Consider the following 17,814-nt stretch of genomic DNA (forward strand, 5'->3'; position numbering starts at 1 on the left):
GAGGTCCTTGACATGAAAAAGTTTGAGAACCACTGACTATATCAACATACCTACAGTAGGTCTTTCAGAAAACTGTTGGGATTTAACCCATTCTGTACGGGAACCCCTTTTGGTGTTTTAACTAAGCATTATATTATACTTTAGCTATTGAAAAATAGCAGATCTACAAGCCACTGAGTGTCGCGCTACGAGCTTGTAGATCTGCTATTTTTGAAAAATCGTGAAAAATCTTTGAATATATATTTTTTCAGAATACTTAAATTTTCTTTTTTTCTACGTCAGGCCTAAATGGGTTTAAAAGACATTTATAGAAAAGCCTCTCTCTGTTTCTCTAGATGATGCGTTTCTATTGATGGGTCTGAACATAGCAGATCTGTATCCTGACACCACGCGCTACATCACCTACGAGGGCTCCATCACCATTCCTCCCTGCTTCGAGACCTCCACCTGGATCCTCATCAACAAACCCATCTACGTCACACTGATGCAGGTGTGTAGAGGACACCGTCAAATCCTTTCTGTTCCTGTAAAAGACCTGAACACTTGCTGGAGGTGAATTCTAATAAATTCTGGGGGTTACATTTGGCAAAAAATAGCTGATCTACAAGCTCACAACATGTTGGGCTTTGCGACATTTTGTGAGCTTGTTTGGTGAAGATAATTGGTGTAGAGGGAATTAACACGTTTGGGCGCGTAGAATAGAGCCCTAGAATCCAGCATTTAAGTGGTTTTAAAGTTCACATTGGTTTAAATGTTTTATTAATGTGTGTATTTGGGTGATACAGAGGAAAGGAAAGGTCAAGAGGAAAGGTCAAGTCCAATTTATTTTGTATAGTATACAGCATTTCATGCCAGTTAAACTCAATGTGCTTGTGCATGATAAACCAACACTAATGCACACAATAGTGCAGCAAGTTCTATCCACCCACTCACCCCCACAAACGCAACCATGATTCAAATGATACGACGTTTGGTTTGAAACGCCGGTGACTTAGTTGGGTGGTGCCAGGGACCTGCATGCAAGGCAGGGCGAGGGCGATACTGATTGGATTATTGGGATGACCAGGCGGGCTTTACCACTGGTTTAGGGTGGGCTGCTAATTATTTTATGATGGAATTGTAAAGTATTGCAATCCAATTCAAGTGATATTTGTGTTTAGTTATTGTTGTATTATGGTTAAACATTGAGAGCTTCTGCTCCGCTGTCTGCACTGCTGTATAGCTGTGGAAAAGCCTGATCCGCCTCACAATACGTGCATACATGCACACACACACACACACACACACACACACACACACACAAGCTTTCACATACAGTAATATACTCTTTCTTTATTGCTCATCTCTGTTACCGTGATTTTATTATCAGAGCACATTGTGAAAAAAGGTATTTTGCTGTAAAACACCTAGTGGCTGCATTCATTCAGCACCATGTGTGCACGCGTGTGTGTGTGCGCGTGTGTGTATTAGATGTGTTGGAGAGAAAAATGTGTCGAGTGTGCATGTACATATATTGCTTGGTGTGTGTCCTTGTACTTTCATCAGAGCTGAAATGCATTTGCGTTAATGGTACAACTTCCTTTGAATTGCAAATGAAGACAGTATGGACACACAGCATAGTTTTAAATCGCATATGGAAGATGGATAATTTAACAATGTCCTGACTCCGGAGTGGTAATAGTACACAGTATTGTGCATGGTCTTATAGGGGAGCACGGCGTGTCACGTTGCGATGCGTTGCGAGCTGTTTTTGCAGAATGACAAATTTTGCCCAATGTTTTTTCTGCCACGTGTCTCCTGTCCTTCTCTTCTCTGCCATTATTGTTAACTATATAAAATACATTTCCTGTCAGTTGGTTCATCACGACCCATATATGGTCATGCCTCGGAGTCGTGACATCACGTGATGTCATCAATATTAAGCCCATATATGGAGATCAGCAACTATACTTACATCTCACCTCAAACCCTTAGATCTCCATATATGGAGCTGACCTCTTCTGACATTCCAGATGTTGATCCTTCCCCATCCATCCTTCCTTCTCGATGTCTCCCTCTTGACTGATACCTGTCCATTTAAACTCTAGACGGGCCTGCCTCTAGAAGCCATGCCCGGCAGCCGGCGAACACTAGAGTTCTCAACAGGCCCGAAAATTAAGGCCCGGCCCCACCCCACCTGGGCCCTCATCAAACCTTGTATACTCAAGGCACTGCCCCCGCTGCCACCCTTAGATCTCCATATATGGAGCTGACCTGTTCTGACCATTCCATATGTTGATCTGACCTCATCAATCTATACACTCAAGACACGCTCCATACATGGCCAGTACAGAATTCATTCCATATGTTGATCTGATCCCCCATGCCAAAGCGCCAGCGCTCGCCCAGCAGTCTGCTGTCACCCAGGCGGATGCATGGGCGAGGTCGCTTCTCGCCCTCAGGCGTCTTACTGGTTATATTATTATTTCCATTTGTTATTAACCCATTAAGACATGGAGAACATCTGTGTTTCATGCTTTTAACCACTTTAACCTTTATTTTAACTTTAGCTATTGAAAAACAGCAGATATACGAGCGTAGATCTGCTGTTTTTCAAGAAATGTGAAAATATATTTTATATATATATATTTTTTTTGTGAGGGTCCCTGGAACAAAATATAATCGGGTTGTTGGGCCAAATAATTGTGGGTCTCTTTGACAAAAAAATAGTTGAGAACCACTGACATAGAAACATACATATAGGTTTTTCAGAAAACGTCATTTGTTTCCGTGCATGGCGTGTGCGTCCAACGATGCATGTGGGGGCGTCATGGTTTCCGTCCGCTCTCCTCCTGTGTAGATGCACTCCCTGCGCCTCCTCAGTCAGAACGAACCCTACAAGATCTTCATGAGCATGAGTGACAACACGCGGCCCACCCAGGCCCTGCTGCAGCGCTGTATCCGCACCAACATCAACTTCAGCAAGCAGGGACGCGACTGTCCCAACAACCGAGCTCTGCGGCCACAGTACAGAGGTACGCGTGCACACGTGCGCATGTGTGTGTGTGTGTGTGTGTGTGTGTCTCTCTCTCTCTCTCTCTCTCTCTCTCTCATAGCTTTAATTGCTGTCACAGTATTCACTTGCATGCAACAATATGGCACGGCACTCTGCACTGGAGAGAGCGGTGTGCTTTCCCTCATTGTCATGACTCCCTAGGCAACATTTTGTCTTTGCCTCGGGCAGGCTCTGTGTGTGTATGTGAACATGAGAGAAAGAGACTGCCCCAACAAAGCGTGTGTGTGTGTGTGTGTGGGAAAGAGAGAGAGAGAGAGAGTGGGAGGGAGAGATAGAGAGACTGATCCTATAGAAAGATGCCCTATGCCCCCAGAATGTATGCAGCTGTGCGTGAGAGAGAGATAAATTACATTTAGACAGAGTGGAGCGGAACATGTTAAGGGAAGCTGTCTGTTTTGGTTTGTCGTGTGGTGTGGGTGGACGTGTTTGCAGGTGGAGGTGGTGTTTCTGTGTGTCTTCGTAGCAAGAGAGAGAGAGGGAGGAATATATAACGCTAGAGAACACAAAATAAGGCGGATATGTTCACTGGCACCAAGAATTTATTCCTGAAGAGAAACTTGGTCATTATGGTAGAGAGAAATATGTAGCAGTGAGGGAGAAGACATTTTAAAGACAACGCGTAACAAAGCTACATCCCATAGCCTGGAGAGATACAACGATCTGATTAAAAAACATACAGCTTTCTTTTTCAGAATGAAACTTTAAGCCTTTAAGCCTCCTAATGTGCTCACAGATGATCAGGGCGCCCCGATAATTACCGGCATATAGATGATTTATGTCACCGTCTGAGTGAGACATGTCTGCAAGGAGAGTAGGAGACTGACGTGAAGTAAATGAGAGCGAGGACCATTTGACATGGCGAGTCAGTTGAGACAAACTTTTATGTTTGCTGAGGCTTTTCGATATCTGGCAAGAACCCGACTGTCTATATTTAGCCATTTACAATGTCGATACACTAATTATGAATGAGCGGTTATGCCATGGGCACTCCATCAGCCCTCTCGTTCATCATCTCTTACGCTCGTATCCAAAGTGACTTACAAGTGTGAAATCAACATGTCTTCCCAGACATTATCACAACCTTTCGTCTGCACAACGCAGAAAGTTTAACCGACTCCATGTGCTTCTGCACGTGAGATGCTGCGTTGCTCAGTCAGGCACAATCAATACACATTTAAGATTGTCTGCATGTGTGATGCAACCAGGATTCAAAAACACCAATTCCGTACATATTACAAGTCAGTCACTGCAGAAACTGGCTTTATCTCACTCGGTGGTGGCTCTCGTTACTCAAGTTAGCTTGAGACACCGCATCTCTGTCGCAGTCTAAAACTATAGGGCGGTTAATGGGGAGGATTTCAATGTAATATCATGTACCGATTTCTGGGTTCTCTAGTAGTGTAGGCTATGTACGGAATTCAATCTGTGTTATTTCACCCCGTGTTTGGGTGAGACCGGGTTGAAATCCCAGTTCAGTACACCCGTCGAGATGAAAACCATGGATTGTATCATATTTGGCTGTGTGTTTCCGCGCTGTACTTTCGTGATGCTCCGAAACCAATCTGCACAAGCTTTGACACAGAGATCACGAATCCCCGAAGCAGAGCCTAAAGATACTCAAAGAACATGATGATACGAACATATCCAGCCCGCATCGACTGACGTGCTGACAAAGTGAAGACCTAAATGCTACTCCCACCACCTCCCCCCAAGCTGGGGAGGTGGTGGGAGTTTGGTCAACTAACGAGCTGTCGTAGCAAAACATGTTGAGCATGTAAGAGAGAGAGAGAGAGAGAGAGAACTGCATAGTAGTTCCATAATACACTCATCACATTCGGTCACGATCTCAGAACGGCTCGAGCCGAGGCTCCTTTTCCAGACAAGCTGTTACCCTGATATGCACCAGATCTAATTATGTAGTCAGTCATATAGATTTATTCATTCATCTGTGACGAGGCCAAAGCCAAATCCGTGTCCCGTAAGTGTCGTTCTTGTACAAACTTGTCTCTTGTGATTGAATTGACAATTTCACTCAAACAATTAAAGAATGAAAGCAAGACAAATCTCTGAGCAAATATCGATCCACATCTCCGAGAGTCTCAGTACAGTAAGGAAGGATATGCAAAGTAGTCATGATAAATATAATACACTAATAAACGTTTGATATAATATAGACTACTAAACATTCTGTTAGACTACCATACACACTATATGTACTGAAGATATTTTATATAGTGCATAATTTAACAGAATACGAAATTCATAAAGTATAGAGAAATACATAAATCAATTTAATAAATGCATGCATTTGTTCTTCATTGAATCAGTTCTTTCTTGTTGAGGTCATCTGATATTTGTTATTCCATTTCAACAGAAGAGGAAAAAAGTCAAGTAATAATCACAGCCTCACATAGAAAATAGAAAACTATGATTACATTTTTAATTTAAATATTACCAATTTAACTGAATATAGGGGATACGGCATTGCATGTGTGCGTGTTGTGTGCGTGCATGCGTGCGTGTGCATGTCGTGCCTGGTGCAGTGTTTCTGTCTTTGATAGGTAGGAGGTAGAGTTGAGACCAACCTTGGAGCAACAAAGGAGGAGTGAGGTCTGTGTTTGTGTGTGTGTTTGCTTTAGAGCTCATGTCATCATATCCTCAGGGTATCTGCTGCCCACCCTCCTCTTCCTCATCTTCCTCTTCTCTATATCTCTGGTATTGATTTCATCGACCACACACACACACACACACACACACACACACACACACACACACACACACACACACACACACACACACACACAGGTGTATAATGTACTGTGCTCTGTAACATCCTGAGTTGATTTAAAGGACCACTTCACCAATTTCCCACCTATCTTTATATAATTGGTCCTCACTCACTATACTGCTCATTATAATATGTGGTATGTTTGCCTACTGGGTCTAATGTCTCAGAGGAGGGCTGTGGACAGTTCAGAAACCCTCCTACCAGTGACATCATCGATGGGGAATCCAAACTAATTATAAACAGGCTTTCTATTACTGGAAAGTTAGCATGCTATAATAGAAGCCATTTATCTTGCGTAGAAGGGAAATATATATATAAATCATTAGAAATGATCGGCCTACCGATGACGTCACTGGTAGGCGGGTTTCTGAGCTGCCCACAGCCCACCTCTGAGACACAGACCCAGTAGACAGAAATGGTACAATACTCCCACAAGCTTTATTGAGGACCAATTATATGGTTGGTTGGAAATGGGTGAAGTCAAGAAGTTCTCCTTTAATCTGAGAATATATATATTTCAAAAGGATAAATGAACACTGAGGATTTTACTGTGTGGGAGTGTTTTTGAGTTCGTACGTGATAAGGAAAAAAATGGCGGTCTGCGTGTACACAAACAACATACCTGTGTGTGTGTGTGTGTGTGTGTGTGTGTGTGTGTGTGTGTGTGTGTGTGTGTGTGTGTGTGTGTGCGCACACGCCTGTCTGAGCACATATAGGAGTCATATCCTCTGGAGGAAGATTTTGCACAAACACACACACACACACACACACACACACACACACACACACACACACACACTTACACTTCTCTCTCTCTCTTCTGATCTCCTCTATATATCTGCTTTATCGATCCAGCCGTGAACAAACACACTCACATCACATGGATACCAAGCCCTTGATACAGGCCTCTTACATTATACACACCCTCGATGCTGAGGTCTGTGTACGCCACTGGTTTTCTCAAAGTGGAGTTAGAGGACCCCCAGGGGGTCAGTCCCCAGCAAAACGTGTTACTACATTTTAAACCCCTTTATCCATATTGCATGCGTTGACTATTCAAAAATAGCATATCTACAAGGTCACAGCGGGGTCACTTCATGCAGCACTGCGAGCTTGTATATCTGATACTATATACTTCAGTGTGCGTCCCTGGCACAAAATATTTTCAGATGGGGGTCCGCGGTCAATTTGGTGCATTTATATATAAATGCACCATTTACCATTAGTCTCTGTACTATAGGTCTGTGTAAACTAGGCCTATTGGTTCCCAAACGTTTCAGGTTGAGACCCAAAAGAGAGCTTAGACGTTTGCCCGGGACCCAAACTAGTGAAAATAGCAGATCTACAAGTGCACGTGTTGCTTCGCACGATCTTGTAGATCGGCCAGTTTCACATTTTTTTATTTATTATTTATTCTTAGAAATATAATATGTGTTTATTATTCTTTTTGTAAACATCTTTTTAAATATATACATACCGGTATGTATATATATTTTCTACTGCTTATCACGCTTTTTAATCAAATATTCTACGCTGCCGAGATTGTTTTATTACCTTCAGAGCATACGCTGAAGTATTTGGGCTTTTGATCCATGAAAGTCCGGCGAAAAATGGTTCGTCCGTTTGTTATGTTTGGCAACACCAGCGGCCATGATGGTAAGGCACCAGATCCGCCTCTAAGAGGCGTTGTAGTCCAGACAAACCCTGTTCACTTGCATTGGCCTCAATTTCCCAGAAGCCCTAGCAGCCCAGCGCATGGGTTGATTTCCGGTTTCGTCATCATAACATGAAGGTCTCATCACCAGGTCCGCGGCAAAGCCGGAGTTTCTTTTTAATTATTAAAATACGGCGAATTAAACGCATGAAACAAATGTCGGTTATAGCGTATTAAGCAGAGTCGATCGTTTGATTAAACAATTAGCGGCTGTCAAACTGTTTAATGTAGAAAAAATGTTTTACTATGAGTTGTGACCCATAAAAATGGGTCGGGACTCGGGGCCCAGTGTTTGGGAAGCAGTGCTGTGCACAGTGTGCAGTGTACACAGACTCTATAGTGAGGTCTCTGAGGTCTCCATTAGTCTCTGTACTGAGAGCTGTCTTCAGTGAGATCTGTTCAGCTCAACGTGGAGGCACACTGAAAACATTAGTTGGATGAATCTGTCTTCTGTCGATATATATTGGATTTGTGTGAGAGAGAGAGAGAGAGAGAGAGAGAGAGAGATCTGAATAAAACAACAGTCGGTTAAAAAAGGGCATAGGTGAAGAATAGAGAAACAGCGAAACGGAGGGAGAGAGACAGACAAACAGAAGGAGAAAGCAGAGACCGAAAGAGGGGAGCGATGACTGAGGCAGGAGACAGAAACTAAATAATGTTGGGGGAGAGCAAGAGAGGGAGAGGATAGACGAGACAGTAGAAAATTACTCAGGAGAGGAGAGTAAAGAGAGAGCAGGGGATGAAGAAGTATAAAATGGAAGAGGGTAGATGTGAAGTATAAAATGGAAGGTGGGAAGAGGGTAGAAAACAGGCAGAAGAAGAAGTTATAAACTCCCGAGGTGTAGGTGTATGGGCGAATCCACGGAGGGGTGTCCTGGGCGCAGCCACTACTGAGGTGTACCATTAAGCGCAGATTTACACCTCAGCACTGATTGGCTACACCTGGCCTACAGGGGCTCCATGGATTGGTCTATACAGGAACAGGGGAGCAGGAGAACTTCAGGCATAGGGCGCATGCACATATACGCGTCAAAAAGTCGCCTATTCCAGGCGTCTCTTCCAGGTTTTTAAACAGCTGGTGGATGGAAATGACGCACGCGGCTTCAACTTGTAGCATCGGCCAAAAAACGTAAATGTTTCCCGACGCTACAAGTTGAAGCCGCGCTCAAGCGTCATTTCCATCCACCAGCTGTTTTAAAAACCCGGTAGAGACGGGTGTGCCTGCGCCAATGAAATGGAGCAGAGCGGGGCGTGCAATGAAACCGAGATGGATGGATGGAGAGAGAGGAGACAGAGGAAAGGAGCACTGGGGCAGGGGGAGAGAGAGACAGAGGAAAGGAGCACTGGGGCAGGGGGAGAGAGAGACAGAGGAAAGGAGCACTGGGGCAGGGGGAGAGAGAGAAAGATCACTTGAAGAATGGGTAGAGTGCATTGCAGGGATCCCTCCACCTTGCAGAGAGAGGAAGCCATGTGGGAAATAAAAGAAACGATACATCTTCTCAACCTCTCTCCCTCTCACTGTCTGCACAGTAACCAATGGAACTGTTTCGGAGGACCGTTTGCACCATTAAATCAAGGTTTCACTAGTCGGGGTTAGTTTTAAACCATCCTTTTAATATTGGTTTTGTTTTATTAATCGTGGTTTTAATTTTCACAGTAAACCTGGTTTATATTCATGTTAATCCTGTTGCACCACTGCTTTAAACTTTGATTTCAATATCAATAGGGGATTCATTTTAAACCACGCAGTGGATGTCAGCATATCTGCGACATATCAGATGGCTAATAAACCCCAGTTATACGACGGTGTTGCTCGCTAAAAACAAGACAATTAAATAGTAATGCTAATGATATTATTAGGCTCAAGAGGGTTGGTTATTCGTGTTTATTTACAGTGCATATCCAAGATGGGGGACACACAACAAAGTTGAATGAATTAATTAATCACAGGTTAAAGTTTTAATCACAGGTTAAAGGATTTAACCACAGGTTAAGGATTTAATCACCGATTTGCTTGAAATGATGTGGTGCATTAACACAACTCTAATTAAAATAAATCCTAGATCAACAAATCCTTCATTAAACTAAGCTTTATTTCATCTTTCTTGGTGCTGAGAGTGTCAAAATGGCCTTACACATCGGGAGTGTTTATTTTGTGCGCGATTAATTGGGCATTGTGTAATTAGTACATCCACGCCGAACGCAAATATTACATTGTGATGAAGCGACATTTATTTTCTTTCATGGAAGCAAGGTTGATGTTTCACCTTAAATGAAAAGCATCAACCTGTTTGAAGCATCAGCAGATAAAAGGTTTCGATGTGAAACATTTGGTGAAGCATTTTAGGATTGTGTATTCATCACGCTGTGTAAGGACCTCCAATGTTAAATTAAGTGTACCCTCTGTCTCTCTATATATCTCTATCTATCTATCTCTCTCATGTGCTTTCCTCTGTTTATCTGTTCCCACTCACTCTCTTTAGCTCTCTCACTCAATCTCACACGCACACGCACACGCGCACACACACACACACACACACACACACACACACACACACACACACACACACTCGTCTTATTTCCTCTGTATATTTCTCCCTCTCTCTGTCTTCACATTTATCCTCTCTTTCCGTACTTGCCCTCCATCAGTCTTATCAGTTCGAGCTCTGATACCTGAGGCTTGGCTTTGTTGTTTCTATACTGTGTTTCATTCTGACACTAATTAAGATCTTTATCTCCTCTGTTCTCGTTCCTTCTCTGTTCATCTGTTTTTCTGCTCTCCTCTCCTACTCTCATCGATCCTCTACTCTACTCTCATCTCTTCACGTTCCTCCTCTCGTCCATTCTTCTGTGCAATCTCCCAGTGAACCAATGGCTGTTGAAGTAGACCATCGACGGACTCACAGAACAGAGACAAGTTCAGTTATTTTGTCAGCTCAACTGAGCCCTCTATACTTGACTGAACTGAGCGCAACGTGGCTGAACTGTATCCGTGCTCTGTCCTCGACTTGATCTACCACTCTGGCCTCCTTTCACACATCCACTACCACTTTCCGGAAGTCAATCTGTGCCTGTGTATAGCACGGATTCAAACCAGAGCTTGGGACTCAAAGTGTGAGGCGGACTGCAAACACTCACTTGTCTATACCCCCTGTACCTTGTTTCTATTCAGTGTGTGAAGCGAGAACATCAGCCAGGGTCTGAAACTGGCACTGACCACGTCATTTTCATGAGGTAACGTTGGCGACTTTAAGATGGTTGCAGCCTGGAAGCGAGTGAAGCAGAGGCCTTTGAGCAAGGTGCTCAACCTTCAATCCATTCTCAGTGATCCACAGTGGAAGCATTTGGGAGTATACTACAATAGCTTGCCATGACGATACCATTTCCACTCATAGGCCACATTCAAACGCCTGCCTGCCCGCTAGCAGGTGTATAAAAGTTTCATTCCTAGAAAGAGACTGATGTAATATACAAAGAAAAATGCAGAGAGAATGGCGATGTTCAGGTAACGTGTTTACGAGAAGTACACGGAAGGAGAGACTGCTGAGATGGTTCTAAAACAGACGGGGACTCTCTGTGCAGATGACAGGGACCAGTACAAACTTCATCACAAAACAGGAGATTTAGAGAGTAGAGTACGGGCAGGATGTGCCTTGCAACGTTTTCCGTGCTTTGCTCCGATGCAGAACTGAAAGCTTCCCAGCAGCATCGCCCCCAGCTAATATTATTCCTGAAAACGAGGAGTTTGATTCCAGCTGGGGACCTGCCCGACAGTACAGTGTATTCCCTCTCTTCCTCTATTACCCGTCTCTCCAATGTCCTATATATACAGTATATATATATATATATATATATAAAATCATGATGAAAGGACCAGGGTGTGATTAGTGTGGAATGGCGTAACAGGAGCAAAGCAGAGAAACAAGGGCAAGGTTACGTGTGCTCACTGCTCATTAGCTGCATTTCTCAACTGGACGTTTTGAAGGTAAGAAAATAAACGGACCCATTGAGAGATAAGTGAGGATTTTCAAACCCAAAGCAATGTATCGACTCTTACAGAATGGCTGCTCTAACGAAAGTGAATCGCTTTACATCAATAGTGTGCCATTTTACGACCCTTTGCTCACAAAATAGTTGTTTTTGACCGTACAGTCATCTGTGTTTTTGAAATATTTAATGAACTGCAGGTTGGGGATGTTTTCGTTTTTTTCTCTCTCAAAATGGTGTTCAATATTTGTTTTGAATTGGAGCCTTAGTTGCAAAATGTATAAGCTGTCCCAGTGTAAAGGACATGATGGCTCAATATCCACATCACTGCTGTTGTCTGTTTGGTTGGTTGGTTGTCAGTTCTCAGTTTGCTGTGTTTGTTGTTTTTCATGAACACCGAAAGTAATTTAACTGTAATAAATAGAAGGAAATGAAACACTGTCTGTACTCCCAACAAGGCACTAACAGTTCATTTATACTTTGTTTCCTGACACGTTCAAAAGTCTTATGTTTAATACCTTGGTGAAGCCCTGCGGGGAGAGTTTGTTTGTTCTTTGTTTTAAGTAACTATGATTTATTTCTCCCAATATCTTTTTCTCTATCCCCACCATGAAAACAATGATGCATTAAGCAAGAAGCCAAATCATTTTGCAGATGACAATTAATGTCAGCGTTCCCTCATGGTCTCCAATCATACTGCTAGACAAAGTGACTTAACAAAATGTTTGTTTTAGTTAGGAGTGAAACCTTTTCAATTGAAAATGTCAATATTTTGCTGAAGAACACTTTTCTAATGGCTTTGACCCCACATAAATCAGCCTTAAGGCCATTATCGCTCATTTTGCTTCTGTCGATAGAGTTAGGTGTTCTATTCCCTGTTCAGCTGAGTTTCATTGCAGGTTAGGGCACCCCTATTGGGATTTAAGAAAAAATCTGATCTGTCTGAAGTGAGTGGTGCAACAGCGCCCCCTGTTGGTACCCCAGACAGACAGACAGAGGGACGGATGGACATGGCTGGTTCTAGGAGTGGTCGCACCACTCAAAAGTACAAAGCCGTGCATTCCAATGCAATTTAAAATATGTAAGCCATACTATGGCATATACATATACATGACAACCAGTACAATACAAAAAAATTCTGGGCAAGAAATGTATTCCCAGATTGTATTAATATCCCCTGACTACAGTGCGCCCAGTGCACTATTTCCGAACGCTAACTGCCAGGGGGTATAAACTGTCTCTAACCCATTCTGACCTGAGATCAGATTCATACGAGGTTTCCGCTGGACACACACTGGTCTGATTAACCCATTCTGACCCGAGATCAGATTCTAAAAAATGTCAGTCGTTCTTCGATTTTTCAAAAAATAGCAGACCTACAAGCTCGTAGCGCGCCACTCGGTGGCGCGCTATGAGCTTGTAGATCTGCTATTTTTCAATAGCTAAAGCACAACATGATGCTAACACCAAAATGGGTGCCCGGTCAGAATGGGTTAAATGAGCAGCGTGTGACTTGATGCTATTGTATGCTTGCCCGGTGGCAGTAATGTAAAAAGATGGTGGCCAGGGGTGAGTCTTGTCCTTGATATACCCTGTGCCCTCTTCCTGGAGTGGGTGTGTCATGACCGTCATGGTGATCTATTTATATAGATCACCTCCAGTTGGAGAAAGTCCTTATATGATTCTAATCTAGAGCAGTGGTTTCTGCTGAACATACAGACTGGCACAAAAGGAGAAAGAAAATGAAGACAGAGTCTGTACACATTTGAGGATTATTGTTATCATTTTACTTTACTGGGGTATTTCCCGATGCAAGTATTGTACTTTTACTACACTATACAATTATTTGAAAACTGAAGATTTTTACATTAACCACTTCAGCCCTATGCATTATTAGGCTATGGATATGAGCTTGTAGATCTGCTCTTTTCAATGTTTGTGAAATGGGACATATACTTTCAGAAATTAAGTATATTCCATTATGAATACTTTTGTACCTCAAACAAGTAAGCTAAATGCTTAATTGATTGAATCCCAGACTTTTATTTGTAACAGAGTATTTCTACAATGTGGTACTTTTACTTAAGTAGAACATAGGAGCATTTCTTCTTCCACCACTGGTAGCAGAACACTGAGCTGTAGTCAATGAAGTTAAAACAAACGTTTCTCACAGAGTGTGTCCCCTGTAGCATAACAGACCCAATTAACCCACGTTCCAGGGTCACTATTGTACCAGTAGGCTGCGCAGTTAGTGTTTCTATTGTCAGGCCATCCATGGCCCCAGTACCTGCACAATAAACGACAATGTATTACTATTAGTACCTGCACAATAAACAACAATGTTGAATTGAACCACATCCACTCAGTCACTCACATACAGTGACTTTGATAGAATTACAATATAAAAACATGTAAAATGTCTCACTGTGTTTCCGGTTGGGTTCCGTCCAGCCACGTCCATCTGCCCTCAGTCATTTTCAGACCAATCCATGACCAACCGTAAGGGGCCAGTCCTCTGATGAATGCCTGATCATTTGTAAATGATTGAATCATCATTAATTTCATCCAATACATTCACTTCTTCACTATAATCATGGAAGCAGTTCACATGCAACTACAGTATGTACTGGGCACACACGCATGAACGCGCACACACACACACACACACACACACACACACACACACACACACACACACACACACACACACACTAACCTGTTCTTCTGCACTGCTAATGACCGCCAGATCAGCTCCTTGTGACATGCAGTAATCTCTACCTTGCTGCCATGTTCTTATGTTTTCATTAGCTTTGTAGTAACAGCTGTCTGCAAACTTCTTCCATCCACTGGGACATGGATTGACTGATGGATTGACAATGTGATAACACAATAATAGTAGTCAGAGATGTAGTTGAGTGGATGGTAAAAAATATCCATTTATTATATCAATGGTGTTTTCTTACTTTTCTACAGCACATAATGTTTAAGTACAATTATCTGGTATTTTTACTTCAGTTAAGTATTTTAGTTTTTTGGATACTTTATACTTCTACTCCACTACATCTCAGAGGCAAATATTATATTGGAGTTGGAGCACTTTTACCTTGGCATGTTGATGCAAGTAACATTTTCTAGGCTACGTATATGGTGGTATTGCCACTTTTACGTAATTCAAACTGAACCACTGAATGTATGCATGCATGTATGTATGTTTATAAAATATGTAAGTACAGTATATAAGTATGTCAAGTGTGTGGTTGTGAGGGGAAAATAATGAAGCTTACAGAAACAATCAAATGCAGCCTTTACAGCAGCACTATACTGTAAATTATTTACTGCTCAGCTCTGGTACAGAGCCTGTCTACTGTATCTGGTACTTTACGCACGCACGCACACACGCGTTTGTTTGTTTGTTTTTCACTGGCGAAAACAAAATAAAAACTATAGGCTGCTTTGACTAAAACTTTAAGACTAAATATACTGACAATTTTGTCAACAAATGAAAACTAGACTAAAATGTTAGGGAGGAACTAGTGGAAATTTCAGATGAGATCCAGTAGAACTAGTCATGTTATGCTTGGTTGCACTGCTTGGTTGAAAATAGCTGATCTACAAGCGCAAAAATGGCTATTTTCAGTATATGCAACCAAGTGTAAAATCAGGCATTACGACGTCACACATTTTAGTTGACAAAATCTACTGTAGATTAAATCTTAGTACAACTAGACTAACACTGGATGTTAGTTGGGATGTATCCAAACATCCGGGACCTCTGTGAAGCATGCATCAGACTAATGCTGCGTTCCCCCACATATGTACAGTAGCTATAGCTTTTGCAGCAGCTAAAATCCAAGTTGATCTGGCTTCAACCGCAGCTACAAAGCTACAACGTGACCACGTGTTGTTTTAACTTGTTTAACCATTTCCACTCACCTTGAATCCCCTGCCGGTCATCTGCTGGCAGCTGGAGGTCCTCAGTCTTCACCCCGTGGTCGGCGTGATCCATGATGGACGAGACAAACAAAACGTGATTAAAAGTTCCAAATTAAGAAATAACCAAACACTTTGAAGGAACAAATACCAATATACAGGGAATTAGTCAAAGTCATTATGTAGGAGTAATTATGTTTCCGCACTGTCTGTGAATGCGTCTCTGTGTGGGAGCAGCTAATTTTCTTTTTTCTTTCTTTCTTTTTTCTTCTTCACATTGACCTATATCATTTTGACGTCATTTTGGCATGCCATAGGCTAAAACGTGAAGCGGCCCTTCACGTTTTGCCCTATGGCATGCCAAAATGACGTCAAAATGATCCCTGGTACTGATACTGTACCTCAGCGTAGTCGTAGCGTAGGATGGATCCGGATGCACTGAGTGTGCAGAAACACAGCAGCACGAGGAAGGTCCGTCCGCTGTGCAACGAGAAGCAACTGTCCCTCGAGGTGGAGGCCATGTTCCTGGTGTCGGCACTCTGCAGCAGCCGGTGGGATAAGACAATACGAACAACTGGAGCGATCCACTCCTCAGTGCAACAAGGACGGTGTTGCTGGAATGTTGGTACTCCAGTCCTTTTAAACGTACTGTATGGTGGGGAAGAGAGGGGCTGTGGGGATATGGTGAAGTATACATGACCCTTGCCCTTTGCTTCTCGGCCAGAACACGTGTGAGGTCCCACAGAGCCACAATGAGACTATCATTCAGGCCATAGGGGTAAACAACTGCAGCAGTATTTTGTCAACTAGTAGTTACATTGCTCAAGAGTTAAGCCAGGGGTCATCGCCTTGTTGGCTCGTGGTGGACATTTTTGTCATGGACATACCGCAGCATGGACATACTGCAGCATGGACATACCGCAGCATGGACATACTGCAGCATGGACATACTGCAGCATGGACATACTGCAGCATGGACATACCGCAGCATGGACATACTGCAGCATGGACATACCGCAGCGTGGACATACTGCAGCGTGGACATACCGCAGCATGGACATACTGCAGCATGGACATACTGCAGCATGGACATACCGCAGCATGGACATACTGCAGCATGGACATACCGCAGCATGGACATACTGCAGCATGGACATACCGCAGCATGGACATACTGCAGCGTGGACATACCGAAGCATGGACATACCGCAGCATAGACATACCGCAGCATGGACATACTGCAGCATGGACATACTGCAGCATGGACATACTGCAGCATGGACATACTGCAGCATGGACATACCGCAGCATGGACATACCGCAGCGTAGACATACCGCAGCATGGACATACCGCAGCGTAGACATACCGCAGCATGGACATACTGCAGCATGGACATACTGCAGCATGGACATACCGCAGCATGGACATACTGCAGCGTAGACATACCGCAGCATGGACATACCGCAGCATGGACATACCGCAGCATGGACATACCGCAGCGTAGACATACCGCAGCATGGACATACTGCAGCATGGACATACTGCAGCATGGACATACTGCAGCATAGACATACCGCAGCATGGACATACTGCAGCATGGACATACTGCAGCATGGACATACTGCAGCATGGACATACCGCAGCATGGACATACTGCAGCATGGACATACTGCAGCGTAGACATACCGCAGCATGGACATACTGCAGCGGACAATAATATTACCAGAAACATATAAAGAGACAGCCCTGATTGACGATAACAGGTCTGTAACTCATTCTGGCCACTTTTCCACCCAGAGAACTTTGGTTCCAGATTCTTGGAACCTTGGTGTTGTCACAGAACCAGCGGACATTTTTGGGTTCCAGCTCCGAGCTAACTTTTAGGGTTCTGATTCTGAACCAATTCATTTTCAGTGGAAACACTCTGAACTGGTTCAATATGAGGCGGGGGGAAAAGAACCGAACCGGCCCACTGAGCATTTTTGTAGTCTAATAGACTACAAAAGTCTAATAAAAACGGGGGTAAATATAGTCTAAAAATGAAAGTTTTTTAGCAGTCTAGGCTTAGATTAGATTAGATTAGTTGCAACGTCTATATATAGACGGTTTACAGACATTGATTAGCCTGTGGGGGTTAAACCGCGGAGGAAAAGGGGCCTGGGAGTGTACAAATAGAACCAAATGTTCCCTTACTGGTCCATTAGGTTCCATTTGTACACTCTCAGACTTAAGGGGGTCCTTTGAGAACCACTAGTTGCCTACTAGTTGGACTCATGTAATGTGTCATATCGTAAATCACTGTCGTACAAATTCTGAAGAAAACCTGGAGACTTGACATT

The 17,814-nt window shown here is 43.2% G+C and overlaps 1 protein-coding gene across 1 annotated transcript in view; it reads left to right on the top strand.

Moving 5' to 3' along the window:
• The window catches only part of LOC308324743 (carbonic anhydrase-related protein 10-like), a 101,158-nt gene extending 89,786 nt beyond the window's left edge, over positions 1-11,372 (top strand). The window contains exons 7-9 of the mRNA XM_080776991.1: positions 336-490; positions 2,840-3,014; positions 10,422-11,372. Coding sequence (XP_080633117.1) covers positions 336-490; positions 2,840-3,014; positions 10,422-10,444 — 353 coding nt within the window. The 3' untranslated portion in view covers positions 10,445-11,372. The remainder of the gene's footprint in view (positions 1-335; positions 491-2,839; positions 3,015-10,421) is intronic.
• The last annotated feature ends 6,442 nt before the right edge of the window (positions 11,373-17,814 follow it).

The sequence above is a fragment of the Protomyctophum bolini genome (assembly GCF_963924005.1).
Source record: "Protomyctophum bolini genome assembly, chromosome: 11".
Taxonomy (NCBI): Eukaryota; Metazoa; Chordata; class Actinopteri; order Myctophiformes; family Myctophidae; genus Protomyctophum; species Protomyctophum bolini.